Source organism: Melospiza melodia, chromosome 9 (genome assembly GCF_035770615.1).
Source record: "Melospiza melodia melodia isolate bMelMel2 chromosome 9, bMelMel2.pri, whole genome shotgun sequence".
In the NCBI taxonomy this organism is placed as follows: Eukaryota; Metazoa; Chordata; class Aves; order Passeriformes; family Passerellidae; genus Melospiza; species Melospiza melodia.
The window spans coordinates 20,539,810-20,552,467 of NC_086202.1; the positions used below are offsets into that span (position 1 = coordinate 20,539,810).

Below are 12,658 nucleotides of genomic sequence, written 5' to 3' on the forward strand. Positions count from 1 at the left end.
GACCTACCAAACCGTGTAGGGAAGGTGGACAGGTGTTCCTGCCTCAGCTGCCCTTCCCCAGGCACAAGGGGCAGAACACAGCACCACAAGGTGCCCTCACACAGCTCACACTCCATAGGCACTGTCTGGGTGCACCACTCCCTCAGCAGTGAACGTGCACTCACAGAGGCAGACTCTCATTCTATGGAGGTGCCTTGACACCAGCTTCTTATGGATAACCTCACAAATCACTGCTGCCACTGACAGATCAAACCAGTCTTAACCAAACACTGGTCATCACATTAATTTAAAAATGGCTTCTATAATTCACTTCAATCACCCAATCACCTCAAACATACGCTGAGTGGTTTTACACTCAAGGCAGGCAGTCCACTACATGGCAGGATGGGAGACAGAGAGATTACATGTGCAGTGCTACAAGACACTCTCAATGCTTCTCTATGAGGGAACGAAGCTTTCAGACTTTTCCCTACAGACACACTTCAATGCCTGTTCCTCATTCTCACATTCACACAACACTGACACCAAGTGCAGCCTGGGACAAAATTCTAAGATTTTAGCTTTTCCATGGCCACTTGCCTACCACATCTTTACCTCAGTCCCCACCCAAGAACAGTAATTTGATAAATGCAAGGCATGTGACATCTCCAGAATCTATCACAAATACAGTGCTTTTAAAAAGTGACATGCCAGCAAAACTGATGGCTGAAGCCTAGTTTGCAGTACAAGACCCAGAGCAGGCAATGCGAGGTCAAGTTCCCTTTATGTAGCCCAGCAAGACACTGGGACTCACCCCACACATCAGGGAGCACAGAATAGAGCTGTGCATCTCTCCTTGGAAAAACATCTGTCTGTCCAGATGATGGTTTACAAGATCACTTCAAATTTGGGACCAGCACCTTGAACACATCACCCAGTAATTCAGACAGGAGAGTGCCACTTTCTTTTCTTTCTCCAGAGCTGTCCCAAGCTCCAACATTTCCCTCTGCTGCCCTGAAAGGGACATCCAGTTCCCCAGGCTTGAGTAGGAAAGTGGTGGGAGGAAAGACAGCGGTTAAGAGGCTTAGCATTCCTCTGCACAGAAAGAGATTTAAAGCCTGGCTGGGGTTACCATGACAACACATCTGTCTGAGAATAAATCCCAAAAAGCCCTGCTCCAGCAGGCTGCAATCCTTTGTGTGTGGGGAGGGAACAGGGAGGAACTATGGAGGCCCCAGAAATTCAGAGACTATGGAGTCCTATGGAGTCCAGCTTTCTGGCAAGTTTACTGTTAATGGTGTGCCATCCCTCTGCTGCTGCTGGGTCCTTGTCATAGTCACAGCTGTGAGGTGGCACAGCACAGGTTTGATGAAATGTCTTTCCCCTGAACAGGATAAAGGAGACTAAGGTGCCAGTATGTGAACATTTCTTTCAACACATTATGCATTCCGTGTTCCCTGGTTCCACATTGGTTCCAAGAGGTCTGTAAGCTGTAGTAAGGTGCAATAATGCAGGTGTGGGAGCAGGCTGGAAGATGGCACTTCTCTCTGCACTCTCTTTCATAAAGTAAGATGAATATGATAGTACTAATCATATCTAACAGGTGATTCAGGTGGTATTTCTTTTGTATCCATAATATGCTCTAAGACTCAAACAAAAGGCAATCAAGAGTTGTGGAGCAGGCTACCCCTTAAGAGAGAAAATAGCCAGCCAGATGTGAACAGATCTTCATTTGCATATTTAAGAAGTTCAGTTGCTCACATGGTATGAGAGATGGCAGGCATTTAAGCTATCTCACACCTCTAAAAGGCAGACTTTATTCCCCTAGAAAACTGCCCATCCATCCATCCATCCAAGTATCTCTTTTTATCTGTTTTCATATTTTGTTGTTATCTTTTATTTCAAAAAGCCTTCCAGATACAAGCCTGCCCACTAACTAGCCAGAAAGGCCCCTGCCCAGCTGTGCTCCCTGCTAAAGCTCTGTAAGGCTCACCCCAGCAAGGCACGGATGGGGTCCCCAAAGAGATTCCCAGCACTGGCCACTGGAATTCTTAAGCCATGTCAGGGCCAGGCTGCTTCATGCTTGTCACAGTCTATCAGAGCATTCACTGCCATGCACAACCTGGGTTTTTGGAGGCCTTTAGTACTTAACTGTGGCAGTCATGCTGCAGGCCCAAGAGACAGAAAACCACATTCCAAGGCACACTTCTGGACACAATGGTAAAAATGTCTAAGCTTCACTCTGATGCTCAATAACCGTCATTTTAAAAAAGGCTTTTTAATACTACCAAATTAAAATAACTATTTACTTCTAAGTAAAAGTTAGGGGAAAACCATTTAAAATTGTGCCTTTTGTTGCAGTACATTAAAAATCTGTATCTCACTGACAGATCTGCAGAGATTTCCTAAACAGTCACTACAAGCTCTTGATGTCATCCAGGGAAAAGAAAATCTCTCCTCATTCTAGGAGTGAGGAAGAAATCAGGGAAAGTATTGGGACTCTGACTGTATTGGGAGTCTCTTTAGAGCCAAATCCTTTCCTAAGGTAACAGGGTGTCCTTGGCATGGGAGTAATACAGGGCTAAATCTTAATGCAACTTTGCTTTTTAAGCTAAGAAATTTTTAACTTCCAGAAGTGTTTGCAGAGAATTTAGTTGTTCTACACAAACCTTAAATGTTACCTATCTCAGCTCCCTCTAACAAGAGGCAAAATAAAATAGGTAAATAAGGCCGAGAGTCAGATGCTCAGAAAAGAAAAAAACACGACTCTAAGAAAACAGTACATGGGCAAATGAAGAGAAAGAGGTGATAAAAAAATGAAGGGGGAAAGCAGAGTGCTTTTGCAGCTCTTCTCAATGCTCATGCAAACCATTCTAGGAACATGTGGCAGAAACACAGTCTTGGCAGATAGTGCCCTGGGCAGTGTACAGTAGCACTGGAAGAGCTCAAAACAACATTGGCAAAAAACAAAGCTCTCATGGTACTGCTATGTCTACCTCCCCTGCAGTCTTAGAATCAGGGAGTTAAAAATTGCTGAGTACTTCAATTGTAGGTAAGATCATCCTCTACAATTTAGAAAGGCAAGAGCTGGCTGACAGTCACCCTCACTAGGTTCTCTCTTCTGCACCCTCACCATTCATAATCCAAAATGAAATTACTGTCCTTGACTTTCACTTAGCTTGCTCTCAGACTCACTTGCAATGATTGTTCACTGTTTATGCCCTTGCAGAGATTACCAGCAAAAGAGGCAAAAACTCATCTACTTAATCTTCTTTCCTCATACCTAAAGATGACCAGAAAGGATCACAAAAGCCAGATCCTTTTGCATTAGAAATGGCTTGTCTTTGTTGGCCAGTTCCATGGAGGTTTGGTAAATTCTAAGGATTATGATTTTAGAAGAGACTGAATGTGGAATAAATTGAGAAGAGAAGGGATTCTCTGAGATTTAGTTTTGTTAATTATGTGCAGCTCAAATCTCTGGTAAACTCTACAAAGGAAAAACATTTTCTTTGTGCAACTTCCAACTGTTCCACTTCTATTGAGGACTGCAAGCTTCTGCTGCAGCCTTTCAGCAGAAACAGGAACTCAAGGGTTATCATCTTTAAAGTAAAAGCAAGCACAATTCCTTTTTTCTTGTTAAAGAAGAAAGCTATTCAGCTCTCCTTTAAGTATCACAAATAAAAACATTTCTCCTGTGTAAGACATGTACTATGGGCATGCATTTGATCAAATTATATTCACTGCTTTCTTTTAATAGTCGTTTTGTCTGGGAAGGTCTCTGACTATGGACCTGCATATGGCAAAGAGGCTCACTGGGACAGCAGAGTCAATTTTATACCTTCACACAACATCCAGTCTTCAAACCACTACCCTGACCATTGTAATCTAAGCTTTGAGATAAGGAGCTGTGTGTTAAGGTATCAGCCCTGAAACAGAGCTTTCATATAAAAGGCCAAAGAAAATGCCAGCTGTTCTGTTTCTGTTATATCCCCTTCTCTCCCCATGGTGAGAGACTATCAACAAATCCATGTAGTTATTTCTTGCTTTTAAAAAATAAAAATTCATTAACCTCACGTGGCTTTGCAATCAGAGAGCTTCTTTTAAATGGATAAATCTGGGTTTTATCTGCTTTGCCTGAGATTCTCTGCTTACTGATCACAGATTATTCCTCCATTTTGCCCTGTTAAAACCCAAACAAAGCATCTTTTGGACTAATCTTGTCTGGGTTTGTTTATAACATCACTAGAGCAGCTCTTGTTCCCAAGAGCTTTGGCCACCTATCCCGCCTTCCCACATGGGTCTGTAACCTCCAGAAACACTACAGAGGTGAGAATCTCTGAATCTCTGCTGGTTTGGACTAGTGGGTGTAGGGCCTTCTTAGGACCAAGATAAGATTGTGATTTTTCCTTCACAAAAGGAAAAAAAAAGGAAAAACAAAATCTCTTTCAGAACATTTCAGCACTTCAAAGCACAGGAACACTGAAGTGAAATGAAGAAAATTTTAGCATCTTCCTTAAATAAATACTCCATATAAAACATAAAATCTTGAAGTCCTAAAACCTTGGAGATGAACTAAGACATATGCTGCACAGATGCATAAAACTGGAGAAAAGGTGGTAAGACTCCTGGGGAGGTGGAAGAGGGCTCTTGGGAACACGCAACAAACAAGGTTCGGGTAAGGGGCCAAACCTCTACAACAGTATTCTTCTTACACCTTTGCCTCAAATATTTTGTGCCTTGGATGTAAGTTGAAAGGGTGCTTCACCTTGAAGGTGTTTTGGAAACATGCTAAAGCAGTTGCTGTCACAAGCTTACCACTGTCATGGCTGGCACCATCCAGGACTCACCTGAGGGGAAGTGGTGACTGGGAATCCATACCCATGGACAACCTCAGCACACCTGAGAAACAGGCAGTGCACCTCCCTCAGTGGCCACAAACCACAACTGATGGGGAATATACAAAGGGAAGTCCTTGGCTCCGTGAAACATCACACGCACACAGATCACAGACTTAACAGAACACTTCATCATTACTTTCAAGGACACAGAGGATCAGAAGATGAATTTAAGCATTTAACTTTTTCCTATTTATTTTTATCTTTGCCTGTCTCAGTTCCCTCTCCTCCACAAAATCTGTCTCTTACCCATAACCTTTCCTAATAGGTCACTGTATTATTACAGGAAGTGCCAAGGAAAACAAACCACAGAGCTGGCATGTCTGTTTTTCAATTGTGAGGCTACAGAGATGGTTCTCATGAAGGCTTGGTCTGACCATGTTTCTCTGGTGAATTTGTTGATATTCCCTCAGGGATGAGAGCTGCTGGTGGCAGGCATGAGGTAGGTACAAAGGGTAAGAGAAAACCCTTCCTTTCCCAATTTAGTTGTGTGTTGAAAAGCTAGATTGCTAACATACAGACTGTATGAATTCACACTGCATGGACTGGCCTACACTTTTGCAATATAATATATACAGCTTATACACATCACAAATAATAATAAACACATTCTTCTGTTCTAACACAACTTGCTTTTTCCTTTTGAACAGCAGAGTTTACAGCTACAAATAGGTTGGCATAGGAAACCTGCATATACTTGTTCCTTACATCAAAGAGGAGACAGGACAGACAACCACAGGCACCTTCCTCTTAAACTGAGAGAGGCCAGCTCCTAAAGTGCTCCATTTAAACCTGCAAAACTGCTGAGAGGATCTCACACGGTGCCTCGGCATCTCTGCAGGCTAATTCTCTGTATAAGATGAGTACGACTGCAGCAATCAATGCTTTCCCTCAAATTAAATGCCATCTTGACTTTCCCAGTACACCATACACACCAGAAATCTGTCTAGAACCTCTGGAGGTATGTACTCTAGGATTTTACCTCTACATCAGACACTTTCATGCGAGTGCCCTCTTTTCCCACAAATATATCATCGATGTCAACAAGGATATAGCGATCAAGCGTCAGACAGAGGCGTTTGCCAGTCAAGTAGGCAATGGCATCCACGAAAATGAGTTTGTGCAGCCAGAAATTGAGGTTATTGCCGAAGAGAACCCGCTGGATCCCATCATGCAGACCCAGGTCCTGCATCACTGTGGCATGCAAGGCTTTGTGAGTGGCCAGGTGAGGAATGGACTCCGAGGATTTCGTGCTGGCCAACAGCACTGGCTCATAGGTGCTGTGGTTTGACTGAAACACAGTCCAGTCATCACCAGGCAGAGGACCCTGCTCCACCTCATTAGCCCGGGTGACATAGAGCAGGGGAGCACTAGGATTGATGTGATAGTCCCGCAGCCCCAAGTTGGAATGTAGGAATAGGGGGAAACCCTTGAGTTGTGCACTGAGCAGGCTGTTCTCATTAGCTTTGAAAAAGCCTATAATTCCCACTCCATACTCTACACAGTATTTGTCTAGCAGCTCTCGGTTCCAAGCATCTAGATTCACATATTTAAGGATGTTCTCATAGATAATTAGAGCATAGCGTCCTCTATCTTTGTCTGTCAGGGTGGGCATATCCCCTTTGCCAGGGGCGATCTCTGTCCTGTATTTGAACCGGCTGGATTCCAGGATGGCCACTATTTCCTGCCCGAGCTGGGAGTAAATGCTTTCCACAAAGACGAGCACCACGGGATCTGTGCGCGACGTGTCCACAGACTTGGCGAGCCTCCAGCTGGCTTGCGGTGGGATCAAGACGCGGTGCTGGCTGCTGCAGTCACTGAAGGGCAGGGGGGGCGGCTCCTTGATTTTGGGGCTGTTAGTGACGTAATAGGCCAGGATGCACATGGAGATCAGGCTGAAGGCAATGAGCAGCAGGATCAATCTGTGCAGCTCCAGCTGTCGCACGTGCCGCACCACTTTCCACAGTTGAATCATGGTGAGGCGGGCGGCTCACCCCTCCTCACGCTCCAGACCCACGGCGCGCTTGGAATCTCCAGTGGCGCCGTGGCAGTGCCCAGCAGCGGCTCACAAAAAAGAAAGTGCAGCTGCAGAGAGAAAAAAAGCTAAAGCAAACAGCTACAAGGCGAGACTCCCAGAGATCTGCCATTTATCTCAGGTAACCATGGCCCTCAATTCCCATCGCTCTTTTGTGCGCTTCCTCAGGCTCCTCTCCTCTCACTCAGAAGTCTCTGGAACAACAAGGTTTCCAGAATCTTGTCTCCAGTAGCAAATCAGTCTGTCATTCTGTGCACAGGCAGTTTCAGTTCAGCCTTCCCATGTGTCCTGTTTCTCATTTAGGTGTTTCACATTCACATGGTGGCATCTTCTTCCTGCATCCTGCAATTTAAAAAGAAAAAGTCAATTCTCAGTATGACTCCAGGATTTAACAGGCTGAATGGCAGGACTAGAGGGAGATAGGGGGCCAGCATCACTTGCCCATCTGCAGGTCTGGTTCCTGGGAAGTGTCACATCCCATTTGTGTGGGAGCTTGACACAACACCAAATGGCCTTTGGAAGAAAGGTCCTGACAGCAATTCAACATTCACCTTGGGTGAGATTCTCACACACTACAGCATACAGAGCCAAGTACCTGGCCTTCCCCCAGCCCTCTGCAAGCCACTGGACAGAAAACATGAAACCCTTTTATTCTAACCTATATTTCAAAGCTAACAAGAGGAGGAGAGAGCACTCTCTGCAAGGCTGTCTCTATTTGTCCTGGGAACTCACCTTCTTCCAGAGGTCACAAAATACAGCTCTGGAGAGGCTTCATCCCTCAGGCAGCAGAGAGGGCGGGGGACACACTGCACACTTAAAGATTGCCAACTGATTCAGTGGCAGTTGGAGATGAAACATCTCCTGAAACCTTCATCACCTTCTCTCATATGCCACTGAAGAATATGAAGCCAATTTTAAACCACCAACAGCACAAAATAAATTTGGGTTGGTCTCAAATACATGAAAGCCTCTTGTTACGAAGCTCTCTCACCTCCTGCTTTGTGTTCATGGCAGCAGACTATTTCACCATATGTTGCTATTTTTCCAGGAAAAGTGCCTAAGAAAGCCAACAAATAATCCAAAACAAACACCAGAGAAAAGAACTAAATTTCTCCTTTGTTTAAAACCAAAGTAAAACTCGCAGTGGAGTCTTCTCTCCCCCATCAGCAGTGTGACTTACCCTTAGCAACACCCTGGTTCCTTTCCTGGAATACGAGCACATTTTTGGGGCACACCTCCTGCCTCTCCCAGAACAATGCAAAAGCACCCTCAATGCCAGATATTGCTCACCAAATCCGTCATGCTCGTGATGACTTCTTTGTGAAAATTAAACCACCTTTTTTCTTTAAAAAGCTTTTTTTGTCACTCCCTTAACTCCTGCAGATGTGCTCCACCACATACAAACCCTCTAACCACCTGCTCAACTGGCACAGCTTGCAACACCAGGAGGCACAAGAAAGCAATAGCAAATAATATTGCTAAAAGACATCTTCATCCTTTCTCCCATTTTTGAGCTTTTCTATTTCTACTATTCTGATATAACAAAGAATATGAGAAGACTAGTTAATCTGTGAGTTCAAGGCATACATAAGTTTCTTATATAGTAAAGCCAGGGGTTTCTAACAACCAGCTCCACTAGAAAAGGAACTACTTGTGAGACAGATGCTTATTTTGTAATGTGTATTACTAGATGGAAAAAAGTCCTACTGAGTCAGGGAAAATACCAGTTCATAGATGAGGCCAAAAGTCCCACTCTAAAGACTCCCACCAGGCTGTTTTTTTAACTGTTGGTGCAGCTTGAAGCAGAAACAAAAACCACAGGCAGATTTTATACGAAGAGATATAATACTGCTAACTTTATGACAGCAGATGGAAGAGAGTCAGAGTGCTCTTTACACAAGCCTTATGATGATCATTAAGTATTATCTCAAACAACACCTCTGCTATAAGCTCAGCAGAGCAGGGACTGGTTTGTGCAGTGCACAATGAAATCTTAGCCCTGATGAGGTTTTCAGAATAGCTGTAGACTATTAATATAAATTATATCACACAAATAATTTTCCACTGGAGAAACTGAGACACAGCAAAACTTACTGAAGGTTGCACTGCAACGCAGCAGGATCAGGATTTTTGGTAGAATTATCCCTGTTCCCAAGATTCCAAATGGATTGGGGTCTCCATTCCCAAATGGCCCTCTGTACTGACAGAGCTGACTTTGGAAATCCAGCTCAGTCAGCAACAATAAGCTGTGTTTTCTTCATCACAGACTGTCACATTCACATCTTCTGAAAAATCCCTTCGCCCAGGATTTTTCTCCTGGGAAGCTGAGAAGCCTCAGAGACAAATGAAAACAATACCTATCTCATTTGCTTCTCCTCTGTTTTGCTCATGTGGGCCGTGTTTGGAGATTGTTTATCCAAGAGGTGATTGTTTCATTGGTTTCTGGTGTGGGTTGTTTTCACTCTTTGGCCAATTGGGGTCAAGCTGTGTCGAGACTCTGGAAAGAGTCACAAGTTCTCATTATTATCTTTTTAGCCTTCTGTAAGTATCCTTTCTGTATTCTTTAGTATAGTATTCTTTAATATAATAAAGTATCATAAAATAATAAATTAGCCTTCTGAGAACATGGAGTCAGATTCACCATTCCTTCCTGCCACAGGGTCACTGCAAATACATAGACAACTTAGCATCTTTCAGTTTTGTCTCTGCATACTGTTAACTATTTACTGGAAAAAGGACAGGGAAGAGAAAGTGAGAAATAACTATGTGAAGATGTAAAAACCAGAACTTGTATAGATTTTTCTTTTTCTTGCTACTGATTTTGAATATATGATTCCCAGGACAGAGCATAGAACATGACTTCTCAAGTCAAGTTCGGTCCCTGTAATACACCAGGAATTCAAATGTATCAGCATAGTACCCCAAAACACGTGCCACCTTCCAAAAGCAGCCAGGAAAATAGCCTTTCCACCTCCACAACAAGCCCTTCCCATCTCACTGAATCTGCACCTTCCTGCTTGGGATTACAGATTCAAAGCTGCTGAGAGGCAGAAGCCACCAGAGGCAGAATTCAGCAGGGCAGAGAGAGGTAAAAGAGAAACATACAAAGAATGCTGTATCTTTTTTATGAGGTGAATCCCTTGTAAGACAGAGTAATACACAGCTCCATGCACATCACAATGCTGCATGTGTGAGAAGTGATCTTCATTCTACTCCTACAACAAATTCATGCTGAATACTTCACTCAGATTCCAGTAATAGTCAGTTTTGATGGAGAAACCTGAAAATTCCAAGTTATTGCCTCCCCAAATAACTCACTTCTTTTTGCTTGTCAATCCCACTGAATAGAACAGAAACACAAAAACTATTATGGATCACTATCTTAACATGTATTAGACACAAAATTGTTTTTGCAGGAGAAAATAACGTAAAGAGGAACTCAGGAGCCCAAGTTTTACTTCTATGAATTTCCAAGCAAGTGTTTCTGGGGTAGAATTTGTAAACTAAACACCAGGGTAAAGGTAAGAAAATCAAGAAGATGTTGATTTATGCAAAAGCCTGGCAAGGTTCTACTTTTACAGCTCTTTATCCCCAAAGCATCAACATGGAAAACACTTCTCTTCCCTGGCTGGACTCATTCATCTCTCCAACCTAATTTTAACTTTTGAGCTGACTCTGTTTTGCAAAGAACTGTAGCTTCAGTCTCCCAGTTATCAGTTTAAAGATGAAAATCACACGACCACTGGATTATTCCATAGCATAAGAATGAAACCAGAGTTTAAGCTAGGCTGCCACACCTGCAGTGCCCAGCTGAGGGGCACCAGGGAGAAGAACCCCCTTTGCTGGGCACTTATGAATCACTGCAGTGTTTTGATAACAATGATTCCATTCAAGCCTCTAGCGAAGCTCCCAAACAAGCCCCCATTTGTTACAAGGGTGAGCTCAAAAAAGCAAATTAAAAAAAAAGGCCTGTATCAGATTGCTGCTCAAGAATCTGTCAGCTCCGATCTCTTCAACAAGACTTCACAGCCAGAGGGCACGCCAGCTGGCACGGGATGCATTTCTTTCTTTGGGGACTGCATCAGCTGGTTTAGGTTCAAACTAAAAGAGGAAAAAAAGCAACAAACAGATACACTGAACAAAATTTATATTACAAGGTGAGAGAACTGTCAGAAACCAGTCATACCCAAAAAGCTGAGAAATATCTATACTGGAGAAAGAAAAGAAAAAAAAAAGAACTACAGTGAAAATTATTCCCTCTCAAAGGAAAAGAAATACCTGTGTCCTCTTTTGACATCACTCCTGAGAATCTAACACCACAAAAAAAAAAACAGGTTTCTAGATAAATTGAGGTCCACACTGAACTCCTGCCAGGACTGCCTCAGTGTGAATTGAGGGAGGTGGCAGTCAGAATGCACAGCAAGAATGTTCAGAGGTCCAAGGACGCAGGCTCAGCAGACACACATCCTGCCAGAAAAGCATCTCTAAGTCAGAGAGCATCAGCTGTAAGGTCAGATATCCCACAGATCACCAAAATTAAGACAAAGGCTTAGATGCTCTGTTTCCTAATGATATACAGTGTTAATGTGAAACATAAACTGCTTTTTGAATTATCACCTGCTTAACCACATAGCAACTGATGTGATATGAAAGCAAGATAACAACCTCAACCCTGTGGTTTTAACATCTGATCTCCAGATATTTCCAGTGCTTGGAAATGATTATGGGAGATCAGTACAAATGCTCAGGACCAGCACTTACCCAAAACCACTGACCAGAATATGAGTATTTGGAGCTTCTGGTACATTCATGCCAAGGCACATGGAAGATACTGGGTATCATCTGACACTTTTATCAAGAACTGTCAATGCATTCCCAGCTGAGCTACAGAAGGTCCTACCACCCAAACCCCAGTGTCACCAGTACATTTCCCCAGCCCTTTTCATTATTCATAACATAATCTCTCTGTCTGGAATGCACAGCAGCAAGATCTTGCCTTTGTCCACAATAGCTCTATTTCAGAGGCCTTTCTTCTGCACTTCCTGTGAGATGCTTGTTGCCTTGGGCCCTAGGGAGACTGCAGTAATTGAGTTACACAGTAATCAGAGAAGGAATCTGATTGATTTTCCAACCCATTCCACTTTAATGGTGTCATCAAGACACAAAATTCCTCATTAGTCTGCTCCATTCTGAGATACCACAGCCCCTCTCTCTTTGTCTGTGGTGGTATCTGTATGCCAGACCTCCAGGTAGAGCCCCTCTCACAAAGATGGGGAACCTGATAAGTAGTGTCAGCAAAACACAGCAAGCCACACAGCAAAAGAATGAGAATAAAGCTCAGGAGAATGAATGCTGCTTGTATTTCACATATTGGGTAGAAAAAACATTGTGAAAATCACAGCCACATTGCAATGAAATTGCCATGCTCTTTTTGGGCTCTGGCCATGTGTTTCAGCTAACATGCACTGCCAGTCAAATCCTGCCATGAGAGACTGCCTAAGGAATACAAAATTCAGATCAAAGACACAAGAAACACTAATGGTGCCCATGCTGCTCTGACAGACAGGGCTGCAGTCTCCAGCCAGCTCTGTGTTTTGCTTGGGCAAGTCCCCATGCAGGAAAAGCCTCTCAGTACAGAGACCTGTGCTGAGCCAGAAAGCAGCCAGCTGACCAGCAGGCTTGAAATGTGCCAGTCTGAGGTAAGAGGAGATGACCTGTGTGATGAAGAAATAATTATTTTAATTCTTTT

General features: G+C 43.5%; 1 protein-coding gene across 6 annotated transcripts in view; it reads right to left on the bottom strand.

Moving 5' to 3' along the window:
• The window catches only part of NDST2 (N-deacetylase and N-sulfotransferase 2), a 126,732-nt gene that overhangs the window by 16,630 nt on the left and 97,444 nt on the right, over positions 1–12,658 (bottom strand). For all 6 annotated transcript variants that reach the window (XM_063163784.1, XM_063163781.1, XM_063163783.1 and 3 more), the window contains one exon: positions 5,857–7,251. In XM_063163784.1, the coding sequence (XP_063019854.1) occupies positions 5,857–6,849 (993 nt within the window). In that variant the 5' untranslated portion in view covers positions 6,850–7,251. The remainder of the gene's footprint in view (positions 1–5,856; positions 7,252–12,658) is intronic.